Below are 19,088 nucleotides of genomic sequence, written 5' to 3' on the forward strand. Positions count from 1 at the left end.
CGTGCTAATTTGGCCAATGGCATTCCACATTCAGGACCAAGGAGGAAATTGTTAAGACTGACTGATCTGGAGTTCAAACGGCTTGTTCACAGGCTGGGGAGTGGCAGAGTCTCAAAAATTTGCTGGGTGGGTTTCAAGGTCATACACATATTGCAGGTAGGCTTGGTGGCATTGCCTGTGTCCTAATTCGTGAAGTCACTGTAATCTGTTAGTGAAATTAAAAAGGGGAAGAAAAACTGGCATCAGGGCCTCTGGCAGAGGTACTGGTCCTTAAACTAAGGGCACAGGCTTCTGAAACTTCAGTAGGAACTGCAGTTTCAAGAATCTACTGGAGGTCTTCTCTAGCTGAAACAAACACGGGGATCAGGTCTTTAGAGATTCCATAAAAGGGGCAAAAGCCACTGAAGGGAAACCATCTGTCCTCTACATTGTGGAGTCTGGATTGTAGGCAGAGCTCACCTATCAATGCAACACTGGGCACCAGAAGTTTGGAACCAAGGGGGAAACTGGAAATGAAATGTTCCATTCAGGGAGACCCGCATCTGGTAAGCATAGAATGTCCAAATTAACCTTTTTTGAAATGATTCCTTTCACTTGTGCTTAAGTTCACCAGCTATGGATTCTGAACGGCTAGCATAAACCTAAGGGCATTAAGGTGAGGTCAAAAAATATTTTCTCCTTCCCTCAGATACACATAAATTTCTTCGTCAGTCCTTGGCAACATTAAGTATGGGTTTGGAAATATAATTGTAATTTTTCCTGGGATGTTTGCTTTGGGGTCTGGGGTTGGCTGTTTTTAGACATTTTGTGGTTGTGGGCCTGGTGGTGTGATATTCTTGCGCCTCATGAACTCTTTGGATTTTTCAAAACTGGACTCGGGAAAGGTTGGCTTGGGAGCTAGCACAGTCTCCGAAATCTTGCAGGATCTAACTCACGCAGATTTCACACCCTCGCCGTTGAAATCGCCAGAGGTTAACGCTGTGACCGCCGAGCAGCGGGGTTAGGTACGGTGCCCTAAGCACGGCTGGGGCTCGCTGTCAGTCTCACTGTCCTTGGTTAGAAAGCGGGAGGCTGTACCTGCGCCCACCCTCTGGCCCACCCTCTGGGCCCACCAGGAACTTCTCCAAGTTCCAGGCGCCGTCGTTGGGGCACACGGGAGATCAGGTGATGAACTTGGGGTCGGTCCTGAGCGCAGTGGTGTGATCACTGGGGGCTGGCAGAGTCCCCGCAGGAAGGCGGAGACACGGTGAGCGCGGTGAGCCGTTCCCCTCTACGTCTCGAAAAGGTGGGCTCGAACCTGCTGCCGGGTGGGACATACTCAAGGGGATTCAGGGGATTCAGGATCTCTTCGTTCCTGGCGTTTCCTCCTGATGCATGAACTGGTTGCACCGGAAGCCAGGAAGCTGAGCACCACCAGTCCCCCGAGCCGGAGGCCCCGCTGCAGCTCGTGTATCTGGGCGGAGTCCCGGACTGTTGTGCCTCAGAGAAGAGGCCACTTTCTCAGCACCTTGTCCCGCGGGGAGGCCAGGCTGCCGGGCTCCCCGCTGGCCAGAGGGCGCGCAGAGAAGGCCTGCACCGAGCTAGGGGCCACAGCCCAGAGCTGAGCTGCGCACTGGGGTGGGGGTGTGTGTGTGGCTGTAGGACCGGAGTGCCTATTGTTGGCATTTTTTTTTCTTTTTAAGACTGTATTTATTTATTTGACAGAGAGATTACAAGTAAGCAGAGAGGCAGGCAGAGAAAGAGGAGGAAGCAGGCTCCCCACTGAGCAGAGAGCCCCATGCGGGGCTCGATTCTAGGACTTTGAGATCATGACCTGAGCCAAAGGCAGAGGCTTAACCCACTGAACCACCCAGGCACCCCATTGTTGGCATTTCTTAATACTGTCATTTAATCTCATTGCTGAGCTCTGAGGGCTATCTTGGTTAACAAGAATGTAATGCAGATGGGAATGGAAGAGGTGAATTTTCGATCTTGGGTGCAGAATGTATTTAACATTAATGCATTGCTCAGAATCATTCTGGGGCCTGCGTGCTGGAGGGCGCAAAAGAGGAACAGCTATTGGCCCTGGGTGAATGGAGCCCTAATTAGATTCCTGTTCTTTTTTCTCCCGGGTAGACTGCCACATCCTTAGTTGATGATATGTTTAATTGTCAAATCTACCAGGTTAAAGAGGAAATGCCGTGAAGTGTTGGGGTGAGGGGAAATGTTTGTACCACCTCTGATAGAGCTTTCCTGATGGACAGAGCTCCACCATAGGACTGTTGTGGCCACTCCATTCCATCTCTCACTTAGCCCCTGGGAGGAAGAGTGACTTATTTAACTGGTAAAGATGGGAAGAATAAATGGGGGGGGGCGGCCCTTACCTTGGCCCTTCTTCCTTTTGAGAGTTAGCTGCCCACAGGGAACATATGTTCTCTGCTTGAGAAAGCCTTCCCTGGCCTAGTACTGTCTGTGTCTAGAAGGGTAATTCTAATTCTGGGGTTTAATTAGCCACCATTTGTCTTTTACGCTAGGCTACTTACTCTATCTTGGCTTTTATTGCCATTAAAGATAATATTTTGAGCTCCATTTGCTGCTTTTGTTTGATTTCTCACTTTCTGTAAAACTTGGAACAGAAAGAAGGCTGGTAACTGACATTGTGAATACGATATTTATGATTCTGAGTAACACTAGTGATTATTTTCTAAAATAGCCTTAGGACTGGGTGTTACACGTAAACAATTGAATCTTGGAACACTACATAAAAAACTAATGACGTACTGTATGGTGACTAACACAACATAATAAAAAATATTAATAAAAAAAATAAAATTTCCTTAGGGCACCTGGGTGGCTCAATGGGTTAAGCATTCTATTCTTGATCTCAGCTCAGATCTTGATCCCAGGGTTGTGAGCTCAAGCCTTACACTGGGGTCCACGCTGGGTGTGGAGCCTACTTTAAAAAAAAAGAAAGAAAGAAAGAAAGAAAATCTGGGGTGGCTGAGTGGCTCAGTTGGTTAAGTATCCAACTCTTGATTTTGGCTCAGGTCATTGATCACCTCAGGGTTGTGGGATCGAGCCTGAGTGCTGAGTCTGCTTGTCCCCCTCTCTCTACTCCTTCCCCTGCTCTCTCTCTTTCTCTAAAATAAATAAATAAAAAAATAAAATCTTTAAAAAAAAGTCCTTTTCATGTTTATACACATTTAATACTAACATGTAAATTTCTAACTTTTGTTTGTATATTCGCATTATCACATCAGCTGGGTTTCAGATGACCCTGAGGGTGACAATGAGCAGCTCCATTTTTATGACTCCCAATGATACTGAGCAGATTATGTAACGGTTTCAAGGCTGTCACTGTGAGAGGTCTTGGCTTGTGCTCTTGCTGAACGGGAGAAGGTGACCAGGCCCAGAGATGCCATCTCATGTGTGATTTGTTGTCTTCTTGAGATTTATTTATTTATTTAAAAGATTATTTGTTTATTTATTTGACAGAGAGAGAGAGGCAGAAAGAGAGAGAGGGAACACAAGCAGGGGGAGTGGGAGAAGGAGAAGCAGGCTTCCCACAGAGCGGGTTGCCTGATGTGGGACTCAATCCCAGGACACTGGGATCATGACCTGAGCCAAAGGCAGACACTTTTAACCGACTGAGCCATCCAAGTGCCCCTCTTCTTGAGATTTAGAGAGAAAAATAAAATATTGTCGTTGGACGGCAAAATTGAAGAGGTGAAGTCAAAACACATGTGAGGGTAGGAGGGAGTCACTGACTTTTACAATGAGTGTTGAATTCAGAAGGCAAAGGAGAAGCAAGCTTGGACAATTTGGTAAGATGTTCTCCACCCCCTGCCCCCTGCTGTGTACTGAGGCATGCTGGGAAGCTCTTGAGGAGACCGCCTTTGCTGCTCTGGTGGTACTTGGAGATGACGTTGTTGTTGTGTAAGGGCCTATTCAGCCAGAGTGGCCCCACCCCAGTTGAACTGCCATTTTGTTGTAAAACTTAAATTGACTCTGCACCCTGCTTCCCCCACCGCCCGCCCCCAGGGGAACTTAGTGAAAAACAAGTCCCGGAAACCAGTACCAGGTAACAAAGCCCAAATACAAGGGTGGGTCAGGCCAGGTGGAGGTATTCAATCAGTGGGGGCGCATACTGTTTCCTAGCTATGAAGGAGTATGGGCCCCACCCTTTGGGCACCTTTTGGGCGCCAATTCTAACCAAGGTGATAGGCTGGTTCAGATTCTACTAGGGTAAATTGTAATTCAATTGGTCACTTAGCATGACTGTGCAGCTTTCTCTGTGTGTTACAATTTCATTGGCCACCTGTGTGTGGCCAGGCCCAACCACATGGCCTGTGCTCTATAAAAGTTAGTCTGTGAAACAGAGAGGCGTCGTCCTCTCTGTAAGGGGCGGCGCCGACTGGTCTGCTTGATGGTCGGTTTGATTCTTGATGCTTGGCGTGAAATAAAGCTTTGCTTGACTTTTGCTTTGTATCAGTCTTGCTCCTTTAATCACGGACCCATTATTGGGGGACCCAACAGTTGTTTATTGATGAAGAGCTTACTTAGCACTAGATACATGCTGATATATGTCTATATGCTAGATATCAGGTTTCTCATCTAGTCGTGGCTACCGTAGGTCCTGATGTTACAGAATTGCAGGGTTCTTGTCTCATGGAGTCAAAGAATGAATCTCACGGACACGAAAGGGGCAAGTGAAGTGATGGTTTGTTAAGTGAAGGTGAGAGCAGAAAGGAAAGAGAAAAGCTCCCTGAGTGAGAGGGGTCCCGAATGGGTGGCCACTGTGGGCTTTCGCTGGAGTCTTTTATGGAGAGCTGACTGGGAAGATTGTGGCCTTGAAATTCTTGTGCTGTCTTGGTTTGAGCAAGGACTGCTGACAACATCCTTAATGGCTCACTTCTTTGAGGTCTGGTCATTTTCTGCGATTACAAGGAAGCTGGCAACCGCCCCCCCCCCAAAAAAAACCCCACCCTCCCTAACGTCCAGGACCAGGTGGGCTGGTTTGTTCCCTTACCTCTGGTTTTGTACACCTCAGCATTTCTTCACATTTGGGATTTCTGTGAGCCTAGTCAGGAGTCAGGGGCCTCCTCTGTCTCCCTGCCTAGACCTTAACCCTTTCCTTACTCACTGACAATGATAGCTGTGTCTGAGGGAAGTGATACATATGTACATATATATTTTAAAGATTTTATTTATTTACTTGTCAGAGAATGAAGAAAAGCACAAGTAGGGGGAGCAGCAGGTCAGAGGACAAGCAGGCTCCCCGCTGAGGAGGGACCCCCCCCCCGATGCAGGACTCGATCCCAGGACCCTGGGATCATGACCTGAACAGAGGGCAGACACTCAACCGACTGAGCCACCCAGGTGTCCCTGAGAAAGATAGTATTATCCCCATTTTACACATGATAAAGCTGGAGCTTGGAGGGATTAAGTAACTTTTCCAAGGTCACACTCCCCAAAGCAGCGGTAAATGGTCAGAACTCATTGACTGATTCCGTCAGTCATTTCTCAGGTACTCACTGAGTGTGTTGTATCAGCCATTGTTCGTAGTTGCAGGCAATGGAGACCAACTCTGATAGATTTGAGCAGAAGAGGAATTTATTAGAGGGATCTTGGATTGATTGTTCACAGAAATGCTGGGAGCACTGGAGCACCAAGCGTGGAAGCTTCACAGCAGGAGCAATGGTCAGAATATGGCTGTCTTGGGGCGCCTGGGTGGCTCAGTTGGTTAAACTTCCGGCTTCGGCTCAGGTCATGATCCCAGGGTCCTGGGATGTGGTGAAGACAGATGAATCAGACCCTTTGGAGACCTTACAGATTCATAATTCTCTTCCTTCTAATGTGCACATTTATTTGGCACCATAGTTTGCAAAACTCTTTCACTCTTGTGTAAGTCAGGCAGAACGGATGTTATCTCTATTTTATACTCGAAGAAGCTAAAAAGTTAGGTAAGGAGCCAGTCCTCTGATTCCAGGCCCAGTGCTGGTGAGTCAACCAGCAAATAATTCCAAGGCATCTGGTTTCCCCACTCTTTTTTTTAAAGATTCTATTTATTTATTTGAGCGAGAGAGAGAGAGATTGGGGGAAGGCTCAGAGGGAGCCCAACTCAGGGGCTGGATCTAGGACCCCAGGATCATGACCTGAGCAAAGGCTGACCCCTAACCCACTGAACCACCCAGGCGCCCTTCCCTCCCGACATTTTAATGCTCCCCAAATCGGGAGGCATCTTATAATCAATGGTATATCATAGTTTAATTGGCATCTCCTTATTCCTAGTGGTATGTAAACTAAGAGATCCTCTTCCATTGATAAGGTGTAGAGTCCTTGGAATGCGGTCATTAGATAGGAGTAGGAAGTAAAGTAATAAGGGCCCTAAGGTGATCCAAGAGATCAGGTAAGACTGTGGGGGAATTGTGCAGCCCCCATCCCTTGGTCCCCTTTACAAGTCTGAATTCCAAAAGGCTTTTTTTCCCCCCCCAAGTGTGGCACCAAAACTCATTTGCCAGCAAAACCTGATCCAAACTGATATGAAGTAATTTTTAAGGGATACATAAATATAATATATAATTATAACCAAATTATAATTTTAATTATTCTACTTACCATGAAGATCAATATGTGTAGCTGCAGACATAATTTTAATTTTATTTATTTATTTGACAGATGGCGAGAGAGGAACACAAGCGGGGGTAGTGGGAGAGGGAGAAACGGGCTCCCCACTGAGCAGGAAGCCAGATGTGGGGCTCGATCCTAGGACCCTGGGACCATGACCCGAGCCGAAGTCAGAGGCTTAATGACTGAGCCACCCAGGCGCCGTAGCTGCAGAAATATTAATGTTTGATAATGGAGCATTATTCCAGCCCCTTTAGGGGAGGGAGGGGGGGTGTTACCAAATATTGGGGCCACGTACTGCACTGTCTTTTTAAAATCTGCAAAATTCTGGATTTTGAAACCCATTTGGACCCAAGGGTTATGGGTAAGGGATTCTGGATTGTATCTGAACCAGGGCTTGACTGGTAGATAGAATTCAGATGTTTGGAGATGTGGGTCTAGGTCTCAGTCATTATTATCCAACTGTTAAGTGTGCTTTAGGAGCAGAGATAACTCGCATTTTTTATAAGTACTCTCCCTTAAGTCATGATTCATACACTGTTGGAAGGTTGGACTTTCTGGGTTTGGTTCCCCCCCCCCCCGCAAAGTACTAATCCCCTCCTTTTCCCACAAATCACCTGACTTCCCTGAAAACTCTAACACACCCTTTGGCTAGAAAAGAACATTGAGTAATTTGTGGAATTCCCCTCTCTTTTCCGTCCCTGGAGCCCTGGATGGAGGGACCTCGGGTACGACCGAAGTATGCAGTTCTTGTTTCAAAAGCAGAGGGAGCTCCAAGATCAAGGCTGAGTTACCATTTCCCTTATCATGGTCTCCCAGCCCCCTCTTTGTTTAGATCAGGGAATTTCAGACATGCACACTGGGATAGAGACTCATAGGAACAGAACCAGGACTGAGAGGCCGGCGGTGGTTCCTGCAGAGGGAGCGTCCAGGCCCGGTGCTGCTCTCCCTGGGAGCTGGCAGGATTGCCCAGCATGCCCACTGGCATGAGAGAAGGGACCTACCCACTTGTTCCCGCCTGTTTCTGAAGGTAAAAACCTTAAAAATTGAAGAGCAGGACTTTGATGGAAGGAAAAAGAAAGGCAGAGAACTTCACATGGGAAGGCTTTGGGCAAAGATGGAGGGCTGGAAGGAACAAAATAAAAGGGGGCAGAATATAGGCAACCTCTTTCTCTTAGGTTGCCCCTCCCTTCCGTTGCTGTTACCCCACTACTTACCATGGTTTTCAGGCTTAGAAACATTTTTGGCAAGACTCTTTGAGGAACTGTGGAAAGATATCTCATATTTTTTAGTAAAGGAAAACACCCCAAACCCTGGAAAATTAATGTAGGAAATTGAGGGGATACCTTTCCTTTCCTTTTGTGTTTCTTGTCATTCAGCTGCCCTTTGTCTCATTCCCCACCCAACCCTGTCTCAGACCACTTCTCCCAAGGTCACTGCCTTCCCCTAGTAAAAGCAGCTTATCCCTCCATCTGTGGTCATTGGGAGCGCCCACAGAAATGCACCATCATAAATGTAGTAAAGAGAGCTGGTGCGAAGTGATGAAGGGGATCTATGCCAAAAGAGGAGGGAGAAATGTGCTAGATGGATAGTCATGATGGGGAAAGACTCCTGAAAACCTGAGTGGAAATGGCGATACTGTTTTGTGAGGGCGGGAGAGAGACTGGTAGAGAGGGGACAGGGGTCCCCGGTGGGGGTGAGGGAGGATGAGGAGAAAATTGGGAGAATGCGCTTATTTTTTTTGGAGAAAAACTGGGAGAAGATCCAGAGAAGCAATGGGAGAAGGAGAAGATTGAGTTTTAGTCTAGAAAATGAATTGAGGTAGAACCAGGGACGGTGTGAGAGGACAGGCATCATGTGGTGATCGGTGTGTGGCTTTGTTTAACTTGTGTGTTACTGTTATAAGGTGACACTGAACCCCAGGTGACCCCCACCACCAAAGCAAGTGCCTGTGTTTGTTTGACAAATACGGCTAGCCCTACCGCCCCTGTGCTCCAAAGTCCATTGGTGCAGAGAGCCAGGACCTAGAGGTGTGCTGTTCACCAGGGATGAACAAATTTCCAGAGATGTGGTAAGTGATCACGAGTCTACAGAGATGTCTGTGGTCTCTACTCCCTTTATCTTCTCGAGCAAACGGCTCATATCTGAAGCCCAGGTTTTGGTTTGACTTAGGTCTTTTTGCTTTACCCCAGCCTAAGATTCTCCCATGTGCTGCTGCCATCTTCCCTTCTACCTAGTTTCCTCCCTCCCCCAACCCCTTCTACCTATGACAAATGCTAGGGCAGCGCACTAGTCTGCCAGTAGTACCTGGGTCACCCCTCTCTCCACATGTTTTTTTTTTTTTTCCAGGTCCTTTTTCATATTTTCCCTTTTAGCATCAGTTTATGCTGAGCCTACTATGTATGGGGAGATCCTGTCCCCTAACTATCCTCAGGCGTACCCCAATGAGATAGAGAAATCTTGGGATATAGAAGTTCCTGAAGGGTATGGGATCCATCTCTACTTCACCCATCTGGACATAGAGCTGTCAGAGAACTGCGCATATGACTCAGTGCAGGTATATTATGATAAGCACATAAAGGACAGGGCTGGGGTGGTGGTGGTGAAATGTTCCATTCTCTCTGTCCCCTTCTCCGACCTCCATGCCGAAATATTACCCTTTCTTAGCTTCCTTTGGACTCTTCTCTTAGATAATGTCAGGAGACTTTGAAGAAGGGAAACTCTGTGGGCAGAGGACCAGCAAGAATCCTAGCTCCCCAATTGTGGAAGAGTTCCAAGTCCCATACAACAAACTCCAGGTGGTCTTTAAGTCAGACTTCTCCAATGAAGAGCGTTTCACTGGGTTTGCCGCCTACTATGTTGCTGTAGGTAAGGCTCAGCCTTCTCTATGTGCCTTAGTGATCCAGCCAAAAGATTAGAAGGAGAACGAACACTGAGTGATTGATTCCATGAATAAGGATTCTGTTCATGAGTGTAACTCTTAGAAGGTGTTGGCTGGACTTGGGTCTGTCTATGAATTGCCTTTGTGAAATTCCAACACAAGATTATATCTCAGTGGTGATGATGATAATGTAAAAATAGGTAAATAAATAGTAATTTATGGAGAACCACTATACATTGGGCACTGTATTAGGAATTTTACCTATATTCACTTAATCTTCACCTCAGCCCTTCAAAGTAAGTGTAATGATCTCCACTTAAAGATAAGGAAAGTGAGGACCAGGGAGGTTAAGTAACTTGCCAAGAATCACACGGGGAATGCACCATATTCAAACCCACCCAATGGCAAACAAACCTTCAAATTTGGTGTGCTTCTACCCCTAACTCCAGGTTAAAGTGAAGTTAGAGGGGCACCTGGGTGGCTCAGTGGGTTAAGCCTCTGCCTTCGGCTTGGGTCATGATCTCAGGGTCCTGGGATGGAGTCCCACATCGGGCTCTCTGCTCGGAAGGGAGCCTGCTTCCTCCTCTCTCTTTCTCTGCCTACTTGTGATCTCTGTCTGTCAAATGAATAAACAAAATCTTAAAAAAAAAATAAAGTGAAGTTAGATCATCTCATAAGGCCTAACTATTGTTTAGATTTGGCAGAAATGCCCAAATCCTCTAGAGTGGTGAGCGTACTGATTGCTCTTCCCCTCAGAAGGCATCTCATCATGTTCAGCCTTTGGAGTGTTGTTTCTGGAGCTGAAATGCTCCATTTGTGAGAAAGGCCAAGGGCCTCTCCCATTGAGAGTTCCCTTATAGACATGTGATGGTGGGGCACAGCTCCACAATTGTATTTCAGAAGCGTAACGTAGAATATAATACCATCCTGAGATGTGATTCATCCATTCACGTTAGCAACAGGCCTTTCCTACTTCTTCTTACCCTTGTAGTTTTGGGTTGAAACTCATTCTTCCTTCTAGGTCTTTGTTCCTGACCTCAATATTTCTCTACTTTTTTTAGATATAAATGAGTGCACTGACTTCGCAGATGCCCCTTGTAGCCACTTCTGCAACAACTTCATTGGTGGTTACTTCTGCTCCTGCCCCCCAGAATACTTCCTCCATGATGATATGAAGAATTGCGGAGGTGACCTTGGCATCAAGTGGAGTGCATGTCCCTGGGATCTGGAGTGGCTTGAGGCTTCGGTTACAGCTTTGTTGACCCTTCCAATTTTGACTAGCCTCAGCCTTGCTTTGGCACCTATCTTTAGTTACCCATAAGCTGGGGAGGAGCCACAAGAGTGGAGGAAGACAAGCCCACAGGGCCAAGTTAAATGATTGGAGAGGAGAGATAGATGACTGTGGAGAGTCTGCCTGGGACTGTTCTTAAGCCTGAGGGGCTCTACCACGAGCAATGTGATGGAAGCCCCATAGGCATTGGGTATCTCTATTGATTCATATTGGATATGTAACTGTGGCGTGTGGGCTCCAGTCTGGGATGATCAGTTCATGAGAAGAGTCACAGAATGGGGCAGGATCTCCTTTGCTTGACTCTGTATTTGATTTGTCTTTTTTTCTTTTTCTCTCTCAGTCAATTGCAGTGGGGATGTGTTCACTACACTCATTGGGGAGATTGCAAGTCCCAATTATCCCAATCCATACCCAGAGAACTCAAGGTGTGAATATCAGATCCTGTTGGAGGAGGGATACCAAGTGGTGGTGACTATGCAGAGGGAAGATTTTGATGTGGAAGCAGCTGATTCAGAGGGCCACTGCCCTGACAGTTTACTTGTGCGTGATGAGTGATTAGTTTTCCTCCCATCTCATGCAGAGATTTCTCCTCAAAGACAAATTCTCTTTCTTTCTGTCCCCTCTTTTCTTCCCCTCCTTCTTATTTGATGCTTCTTTTATTACCTCCTTTACTTTTATCCCCTCCATCATATCTCTTTCTTTTGGTCCCTTCTCTCTTCTGATTTCATCATTTTGTTTCTTTTTAGTTTGTTGCAAGAGACAAGCAATTTGGTCCCTACTGTGGTAATGGATTCCCTGAGCCACTAAATATTGAAACCAAGAGTAACACTCTTAATGTCATCTTCCAAACTGACCAAACAGGGCAAAAAAAGGGCTGGAAACTTCGCTACCGCGGAGATCGTGAGTAACCTAGAATTTGCTCTTTGGTGCTATCAAAGTCCTCGGATGATGTAAAAATCCAAACAGGTAGATTGTTACATGGCTAGGTATCCTGTGAGACTTAACTTCTTCAGCAAGATCTAAACCTGTCAGTAGTTGTAAAAATGCCCAAAACTCTAGGAATCCTTCAACTGGCTTGCAGGTGAGGACAACTTGGGGTGGCTAATTAGACTGTACTAACATGGCTGGGAGGATGGAAATGGCTCAGTGACTTCCTGGAGGATGTCATGCCATATTATTTTAGACATCTCCTTTGGAATCTTAGGCACCAGGATTAAGGACTATTGAATGATTTCAGAAAGTATGAGGATGATATAAATAGAATTGAGATTCTCCAACTCTTTAGTAATTTTTTTTCCCCCTGTCCTTTCCAAGCAATCCCTTGTCCCAAAAAAGTTACTGCCAATTCTGTCTGGGAGTCTGAGAAACCCAAATATGTGTTCAAAGATGTGGTAAAGATAACCTGTCTGGAAGGATTTGAAGTTGTACAGGTAAAGTACCATTAGGGTCTTCTCCCTAATCCCTACATCAGGATGAGCATACTGGAATTGTCTAATGGTTTACTGAATGTCTTTGTTTGAGCAATTTAATACCTTTTCTGTAAACAGAACCCCTCAGGATCTTTAGTCCTTTCTTGTGAGTCATGGCCAGATTGACACTCTCCTTCTGCCTTAGTCTTCCTAGGGAAGGGGCTCTGATATGTGGGGCAGAGTTGTCTTTTAGCCTCAACTCCTGGGTGCTTTGGGTCATTCTGCTAAGATGTCCCCAAGCTTCTTGTGGTCAGGACTCCTCATTGATCCAAGGCCAGAGATCAATTTCATTTTTGATTTTGATTTCCCATTTCTCTCCTTATAAATTAATGGTGGTATGTATTATTCTCCAGGGAAGTGTTGGCTCGACATCTTTCTATTCTACTTGTCAAAGTAACGGAAAGTGGAGTAATTCCAAACTGAAATGTCAACGTATGTATTTTTTTTTTTAAATGGGACTCTTTTTCTGCCCCCTTTGGTGGGAATTAAAAGATCAATTCATTAAGATTCAAATTCATGTTTTCCTCTTAGGCTTCTGAGAGAGTGGGTTGGATTTTTTTTTTTTAAGATTTTATTTATTTATTTGATAGGTAGATAGAGAAAGAGAGAGAGATCACAAGCAGGGGAATCAGGAGAGGGAGAAGCAGACCCCCCATCGAGCAGGGAGCCCAGTGCGGGGCTAGATCCCAGGACACTGGGATCATGAACTGAGCCGAAGGCAGACGCTTAACCGACTGAGCCACCCAGGCATCCCATGAACTTTTTTTTTTTTTTTTTTTTTTTAAGGGAAGCCATCCATGAAGTGCCAGCCCAGATCTGGTCCCAGACTGGCTAGACTAGCAGGTTTCTTTCAAAGAAAGAGGCTGGGGGATTGGTAGAGTTAGTAGCACCATAGAAATCCATTCCTGGCCTCTTCAGAGGCCTCCACCAACCACCAAGAAGCAGGTTCCTCCTTGTCACTTTCAAGGGGCTATCTGAACTGGCAGGACTCAGTGGTCTGGGGAGATTCCTCGAAGGTGGGCTCGCAGATGTGGGGTGTGGGAAGGAGTGAGGGACGCAGCTGGGAGGATGGAGCTGGCTCAGTGACTCTTCCAAGAAGGAAGTGGCTCTCCTGACCATCACTTGCCTACCTTCTTCTAGCTGTGGACTGTGGCTCTCCTGAACCCATTCGGAACGGTAAAGTCGAAGATCCAGAACATACTTTATTTGGCTCTGTCATTCATTACACTTGTGAGGAGCCATATTACTACCTAGAAGATGAAGAAAGCGGTAGGTTTCTTTGATTAGAGAAAAGGGGAGAAAGAATAAGAGTGCTGGAGAGGAAACAGAACAATCTTTCTGGGTTGGAAGAAAGTTTGGAGGGAAATGGAGGCCATGGGATGGACTTTGTTTATCCTCTTGGCTTCGTCTAAAGATACAGTTTGCCTATGGGGATGGATATAGGATCCTCCGTAGGGAATCCACAGAGGTCACTGAGCTCAGCTTCCCAACTGTGGTGGGAATTCCCCCTCCAATAGCCATTTTCATGTGGTTACCCAGCTTTTCACCAATTATTTAATGTAGAACTTACAGGAACAATGCTTCCAGTGTTAAGTTACCATACTGTGGGACTGGCCTTCTTGAGGGAGAGGCCTTGGTAGGATTAGATGAAGGCCCGGATGAGACAAGATATGTACCACCTCATTGCTTGTAATTTATTATTATTTTTTAAAGATTTACTTATTTATTTTAGACAGAGAGAAAGAGCATGAGTGGGAGGGGCAGAGGGAGAGAGAGCATCAAGCTGAGCATAGAGCCTGTCGTGGGGCTTGATCTCACGACCCTGAGATCATGACCTGAGCTGAAAACCAAAGAGTCAGACACTTAACCAATTGCACCACCCAGGTGCCTCCCTTTTGATTTAATTCATTTTCCCACTTGAAGTATTTTTCTAATTTTTCTCTGATTTGGAGACTGTTCCTTCCCCTCCCTTGGCAGGATGAAGGCCAGAGGGATGGGGCAGAGGGTGTTCTTAAGATTCTCTTCTAGCTGATTTGATTGGGTCCCCTCCTCAATTCCCAGAGGAACTGGGGCTCTGCATGGAAGGGGGAATGGAAAAGAGGAGATGTGGTGGTGACTGTGTGTCCCGTGTCTCTTACGCTTTTCCAGGAGAGTATCACTGCGCTGGCAACGGGAGCTGGGTCAACAAATTGCTGGGCGCGGAGCTGCCGAAATGTGTTCCAGGTAGTCAGGGCCCTGTCTCAGGGAGGGAGTGTGGGCACAGGGGCTGGTGTGTGGGGCCACTCTCTGAAAGTCGCTGCAATCTTCTTGGGAAGGGACTTAACAGTCTGGACCTAACAGAGTCTATCTAGCTCAGTGAGGTGGAGGCAGCACTGGACGGTGGGCCTGCCAGGAGCTGGGGAATTCCTCCATCGCAATGAGTCAGGCCAACTGACGGGAAATAGGAAATCAGCCAGAGGCAGTTGGTATGAGATTCGGCGCTGGTTAGGTTCGTTAATCCCTAAGAACAGGACCTGAAAATTGAGAGTGAGGAATCCACACGCAGAAATGAGACCAGCTGACTCGCCCAGTTATTTATTATTTTTTAAAAAATATTTTATTTATTTATTTGACAGAGAGGGAGAGAGATCATAAGTAGGCAGAGAGGCAGGCAGGGGGGTGGGCAGGCTCCCCAAGAGCCTGATGTGGGGCTCTATCCCAGGACCCCGGGATCATGACCTGAGCTGAAGGCAGAGGCTTAACCCACTGAGCCACCCAGGCACCCGACTTGCCCAGTTATTATGTGCATGTCTATCTGGCACCCAGATATGGAGCAATGAAAGAAACAAGGAGTTGCAGACAGATCAGAATTGGATAGAAGGCTTTCAGGCAAAGCCGGAATAATAATAATGATCCTGGTAGTAACCACAGTGTTCTTGAGACCCAGGGGCTGAGCTAGTTAGTTGCATTTATTATCTCATTCCAGTCCTTGCAACAACCCTTTGAGAAGTAAGTAGCCCCATTTCACAGAGGAGTGAACTGAGTATAAGGTCACAGGGTTAGCAGGAGGCAGGAATGGGCTTTGAACCCAGGTCTGTCTGGGTCCAAAGCCTTTTATGCTGACTTCAGAGTCTATCCAGGCTGACTACAGAGAGATTTTAGGTAAGCTGACTTCCTCTGGAATAAAATTCAATTTTAGTGGTATTTGGTGATGGCAAGGCGATCAAACCTGGAATCAGTGGGGGCATGAGATGAAAGAGGAGAGAAGAGAACCCTCTCTTTGTCCTCCTTCCTTTGGATCGCTGGGAGGCACTCAGCTGCAGTTAGGACTTCAGCAAAGAAGGCGATAAACTCTCCATCCGGGCATCAGAAGACGGTGGCATGCTTGCCTCCTCCACCATCTGTGCAAGCAAAGAGTTTCCCAGCACTGTTTCCAGCTGGGCCCCTGTCCCCATGGGCCGAAGCTGGGACGAAGTGTGCCTCTAGAGGGGCCGTTCATAGCAATTGAGGCCCTAGCTCGTTTGGACTCAGGAAGTCATATGCTGCTTCATTTAAACACGTCTCTCCCACAGCCCTGCCTGTGGCTTTGGAAAAGTGAGTTGTTTGGTGATTATGTTCGGTATGAATCTGGTACTGAGATAGCTGACCGAATATACAAGGTTGGCTGTATGGCGCTAGAGAATTCGGAAGCCTGGCAGGTTTTTGAGTGTTTGGAGGATTTGCAGGAGGCCAACAATTTATTTCTTGCTCTCTCTCTGCCTTGTTCCTCTTCCTTCCTAGTCTGTGGTGTTCCCAGTAAGCCCTTTGAAGGAACACAGAGGATATTTGGAGGAATCTTCGCAGACATTCAAAACTTCCCCTGGCAAGTCTTCTTTGAGAACCCATGGGCTGGGGGGGCTCTTATCAATGAGTACTGGGTGCTGACATCTGCCCACGTTGTGGAGGGGAACCGTGACCCGGTCATGTACGTTGGGTCCACCTCAGTGGTCACCTCAGAACTGAAAAAAGCCCAGATGCTCACAGCCGAGCGTGTGATCATTCATCCAGGTTGGGTATTCCTGGATGCCCCCGAAACGCGGAAGAACTTCGACAATGACATTGCTCTTGTGCAGCTTAAAGAACCGGTGAAAATGGGACCCACTGTCTCCCCCATCTGCCTACCAGGCACCTCTTCAGAGTACAACCCCTCGGTGGGAAACCTGGGACTGATCTCAGGGTGGGGCCGAACAAAGGTAAGAGATCATGTGATCCTGCTCCGAGGGGCAATGTTACCTATCGCTCCCTTAGAAAAGTGCCGCGAGGTGAAAGGTAAAAATGTCAAAGTGGATATAAATTCCTTTGTGTTCACGAATAACATGATCTGTGCTGGAGGGGAGAAGGGTGTTGATAGCTGTGAAGGGGACAGTGGCGGAGCCTTTGCTGTACAGGTTCCCAATGAAAAGACCCTCAAATTCTATGTAGCTGGTCTGGTGTCCTGGGGCCCCCAGTGTGGAACGTATGGAATCTATACCCGAGTGCAGAACTACATTGACTGGATAACAAAGACAATACAGGAAAATAGTACCCCCAGAATGGACTAATGCATAGATGTGCTACATGGCCCTCCAAGGGCTATGACCAATCTCTTGGTGTCCGTTCTTTTCAATATTCCCATTATTTCACCGTGAATGAATGAAGACTTGGGAGTATGATTTAAATAGACCTTGATTATTGGGGTATCTAACTGGAAGTAGTGTTTGGTCATTACACTGTGTCGGTCATTTGGTGTGGTTGAATCTGTGGGGTCTTCTCTCCTGAGTACCAACTATGGATAACAACATGAGAAGAGTGCTCCTATCTTACACTGTTCCGTAAGGACTCCCCTTTCCTGATGGTTGTCTGGTATTATAGTTCTGACTCTGAAATTTATGGTTGGGCATACCCTTGATTTTTTGTTTCCCCTTTATCTGTTTGAAGTTCCATTAACTTTATCATACTCAGTGTCTACTATCTCCTTGTAATAAATCATGGTTATAACCCAGTTCTGGCTGACTTGTCTTATTCCACATCAAGACCTGAGCCGCAGAGAAGGGTGATGAAAGGCTGTTGTGTCGTGGCGGTTCAGGCATCTAGCAGCTCGTACTGCATTGTCATGAAAACAGGGAGTTCAGATTTCCTCCCCTCTTCCAGCTGAGATTTATGGTGGATCAGCATGGACACCACCAACACCAGTGCCATAGTTTGCTTTTGAAGCTCATGAAAAAAACCCGAGCCTCATTCAGAAGTCCACATACAGAATGGGCTGTTTAAGATCTTTAGCATAACTATGCAGCCATCGAAAACCCCCGAAATCTTGCCATTTGCAGCGACGTGGATGGAACTAGAGGGTATTATGCTGAGCGAAATAAGTCAACCAGAGAAAGACAATTATCATATGATCTCCCTGATATGAGGAATTTGAGAAACAAGGCAGAGGATCATAGGGAAAGGGAGGGAAAAATGAAACAAGACAAAACCAGAGAGGGAGACAAACCATAAGAGACTCTTAATCTCAGGAAACAAACTGAGGGTTGCTGGGTGGGAGGAGGGTGGGGGGAAATGGGCTGGTGGGTAATGGGTAGTGGGGAGGGTATGTGCTATGGGGAGTGCTGTGAATTGTATAAGACTGATGATTCACAGACCTCTCCCCCTGGACCAAATAATACATTATATGTTAACAAAAAAAAGTGTATATAAAAAAAGATCTTTAAGTGTAAAATTTTGAGGTATAAGTTGTTTTGAAGTCTCTTGAAAATTAATTTTCTTTTAATACATTTGTATAATATAATATTTTTTGTATAACACAGTATTACAACTTAGTAAAATGAAAAAAAAAAGAAATTGAACATGCTCTCATCTGCTTTCCTCGTGGTTTTGATCAATTTGTCAGTCAGACAACAATGTGTTCTTTGAGTTAAACTCTGTGCCAAGATGTTACAGCTGAAAATTCTGGTGAGGATGCACCCAAAGGCTCTCCCTTCTATTTTTTTCCAAGGGAATGGAAATTAAAAAAAAAACAAAACAACTTATTCTTCACCACAAATTGATTAGTAATGAAAAATGATGACATAATTGAGGCTAATTAGTTCCTGAACTGTGGACAGGAAGCCTCTCGAGGGCGGCAGCTGCCCCAACAGGGTGTCTTATGGAAACCATGGACTGGGAGTGAGAGGAGGACTCTCTCTGGTCTGTTGAATGGGACATGAGGCTTTCAGAGATCAGTTTTCACCAGAAGCCAAGAGGTCTGTATTTGGGGCCCATCAGGAAAGGACTTTGATTTTTAGTAAACCAAAAGGGCTACATTCAATGATTGACCTTAGACCGGCGGTTAACACACGGTGAAGTCAACAGAACTGTCATTGAAAGTTCTGAAGAATCAACGGAGGATTATAATAAGGAATCTTGGAAGGACAGTGTCAAGTGAACCAAACAGCCTAAAGCCATTATTCCTTGACTGTGTACCTCATAACCACCTTTGTCTACCTGCCTGTCATTACATATGCAATGGAATTGACAGAATAACCTGGACTACCATGTTTTGGGTGGGAGAAGGGTGATTCCTCTAGAGAAAAGAAGAATTGGAAAAATATTAAGAAACTTCCTCACGTTGTAGAAACTGTCCTTCTTTTTAAATAATTGAGATAATACGAAAAAATAACCTGGAATCAGACAAGCAACAGATAAAGGAAATCCGTCTATGCCAGGATCTTCAGTCTGTTTGGGTTACTCCTTTGCGGATGACCTGGGCATTAGTGACAGAATCCGCTCATTGTTACCTTGTGCAGCGGGATGGTTATGGTTAACTTCACTACAGGATCATTTCCCTGAGTGAATGGTGGAGAGG

General features: G+C 46.1%; 1 protein-coding gene and 1 pseudogene across 2 annotated transcripts; one reads left to right on the forward strand and one right to left on the reverse strand.

The window, feature by feature from the left end:
• Window positions 1-1,043: 1,043 nt before the first annotated feature.
• Window positions 1,044-5,535, reverse strand: LOC111159702 (annotated as a pseudogene).
• Window positions 5,536-7,407: 1,872 nt separating this feature from the next.
• Window positions 7,408-17,246, forward strand: LOC111159747 (complement C1s). Of its 2 annotated transcripts, none has more exons than XM_022522330.1 (12): window positions 7,408-7,636; window positions 8,513-8,677; window positions 8,956-9,163; window positions 9,297-9,474; window positions 10,549-10,674; window positions 11,119-11,318; window positions 11,525-11,678; window positions 12,093-12,208; window positions 12,601-12,679; window positions 13,388-13,516; window positions 14,396-14,470; window positions 16,007-17,246. In XM_022522330.1, exons 2-12 carry the CDS (start codon window positions 8,655-8,657, stop codon window positions 16,804-16,806), a joined length of 2,088 nt encoding a protein of 695 aa, XP_022378038.1. In that variant the 5' UTR covers window positions 7,408-7,636; window positions 8,513-8,654; the 3' UTR covers window positions 16,807-17,246. The 2 variants fall into 2 exon arrangements, with proteins under 2 accessions (XP_022378038.1, XP_022378039.1); XM_022522331.1 differs by having other exon boundaries at window positions 7,482-7,636; window positions 8,607-8,677.
• Window positions 17,247-19,088: the final 1,842 nt, after the last annotated feature.

The sequence above is a fragment of the Enhydra lutris genome, unplaced genomic scaffold (assembly GCF_002288905.1).
Source record: "Enhydra lutris kenyoni isolate GAN:26980312 unplaced genomic scaffold, ASM228890v2 scaffoldscaffold69, whole genome shotgun sequence".
Taxonomy (NCBI): domain Eukaryota; kingdom Metazoa; phylum Chordata; class Mammalia; order Carnivora; family Mustelidae; genus Enhydra; species Enhydra lutris.

Bases quoted from the DNA above. Each gene is read 5' to 3' on its own strand.
- LOC111159747 (XM_022522330.1), top strand. From the start codon at position 8,655: ATGAACAAATTTCCAGAGATGTG. The intron at 11,319-11,524 runs GTGCGTGATGAG...GTTTCTTTTTAG, and splicing joins ACTGCCCTGACAGTTTACTT to TTTGTTGCAAGAGACAAGCA. The intron at 12,209-12,600 runs GTAAAGTACCAT...ATTATTCTCCAG, and splicing joins AAGGATTTGAAGTTGTACAG to GGAAGTGTTGGCTCGACATC.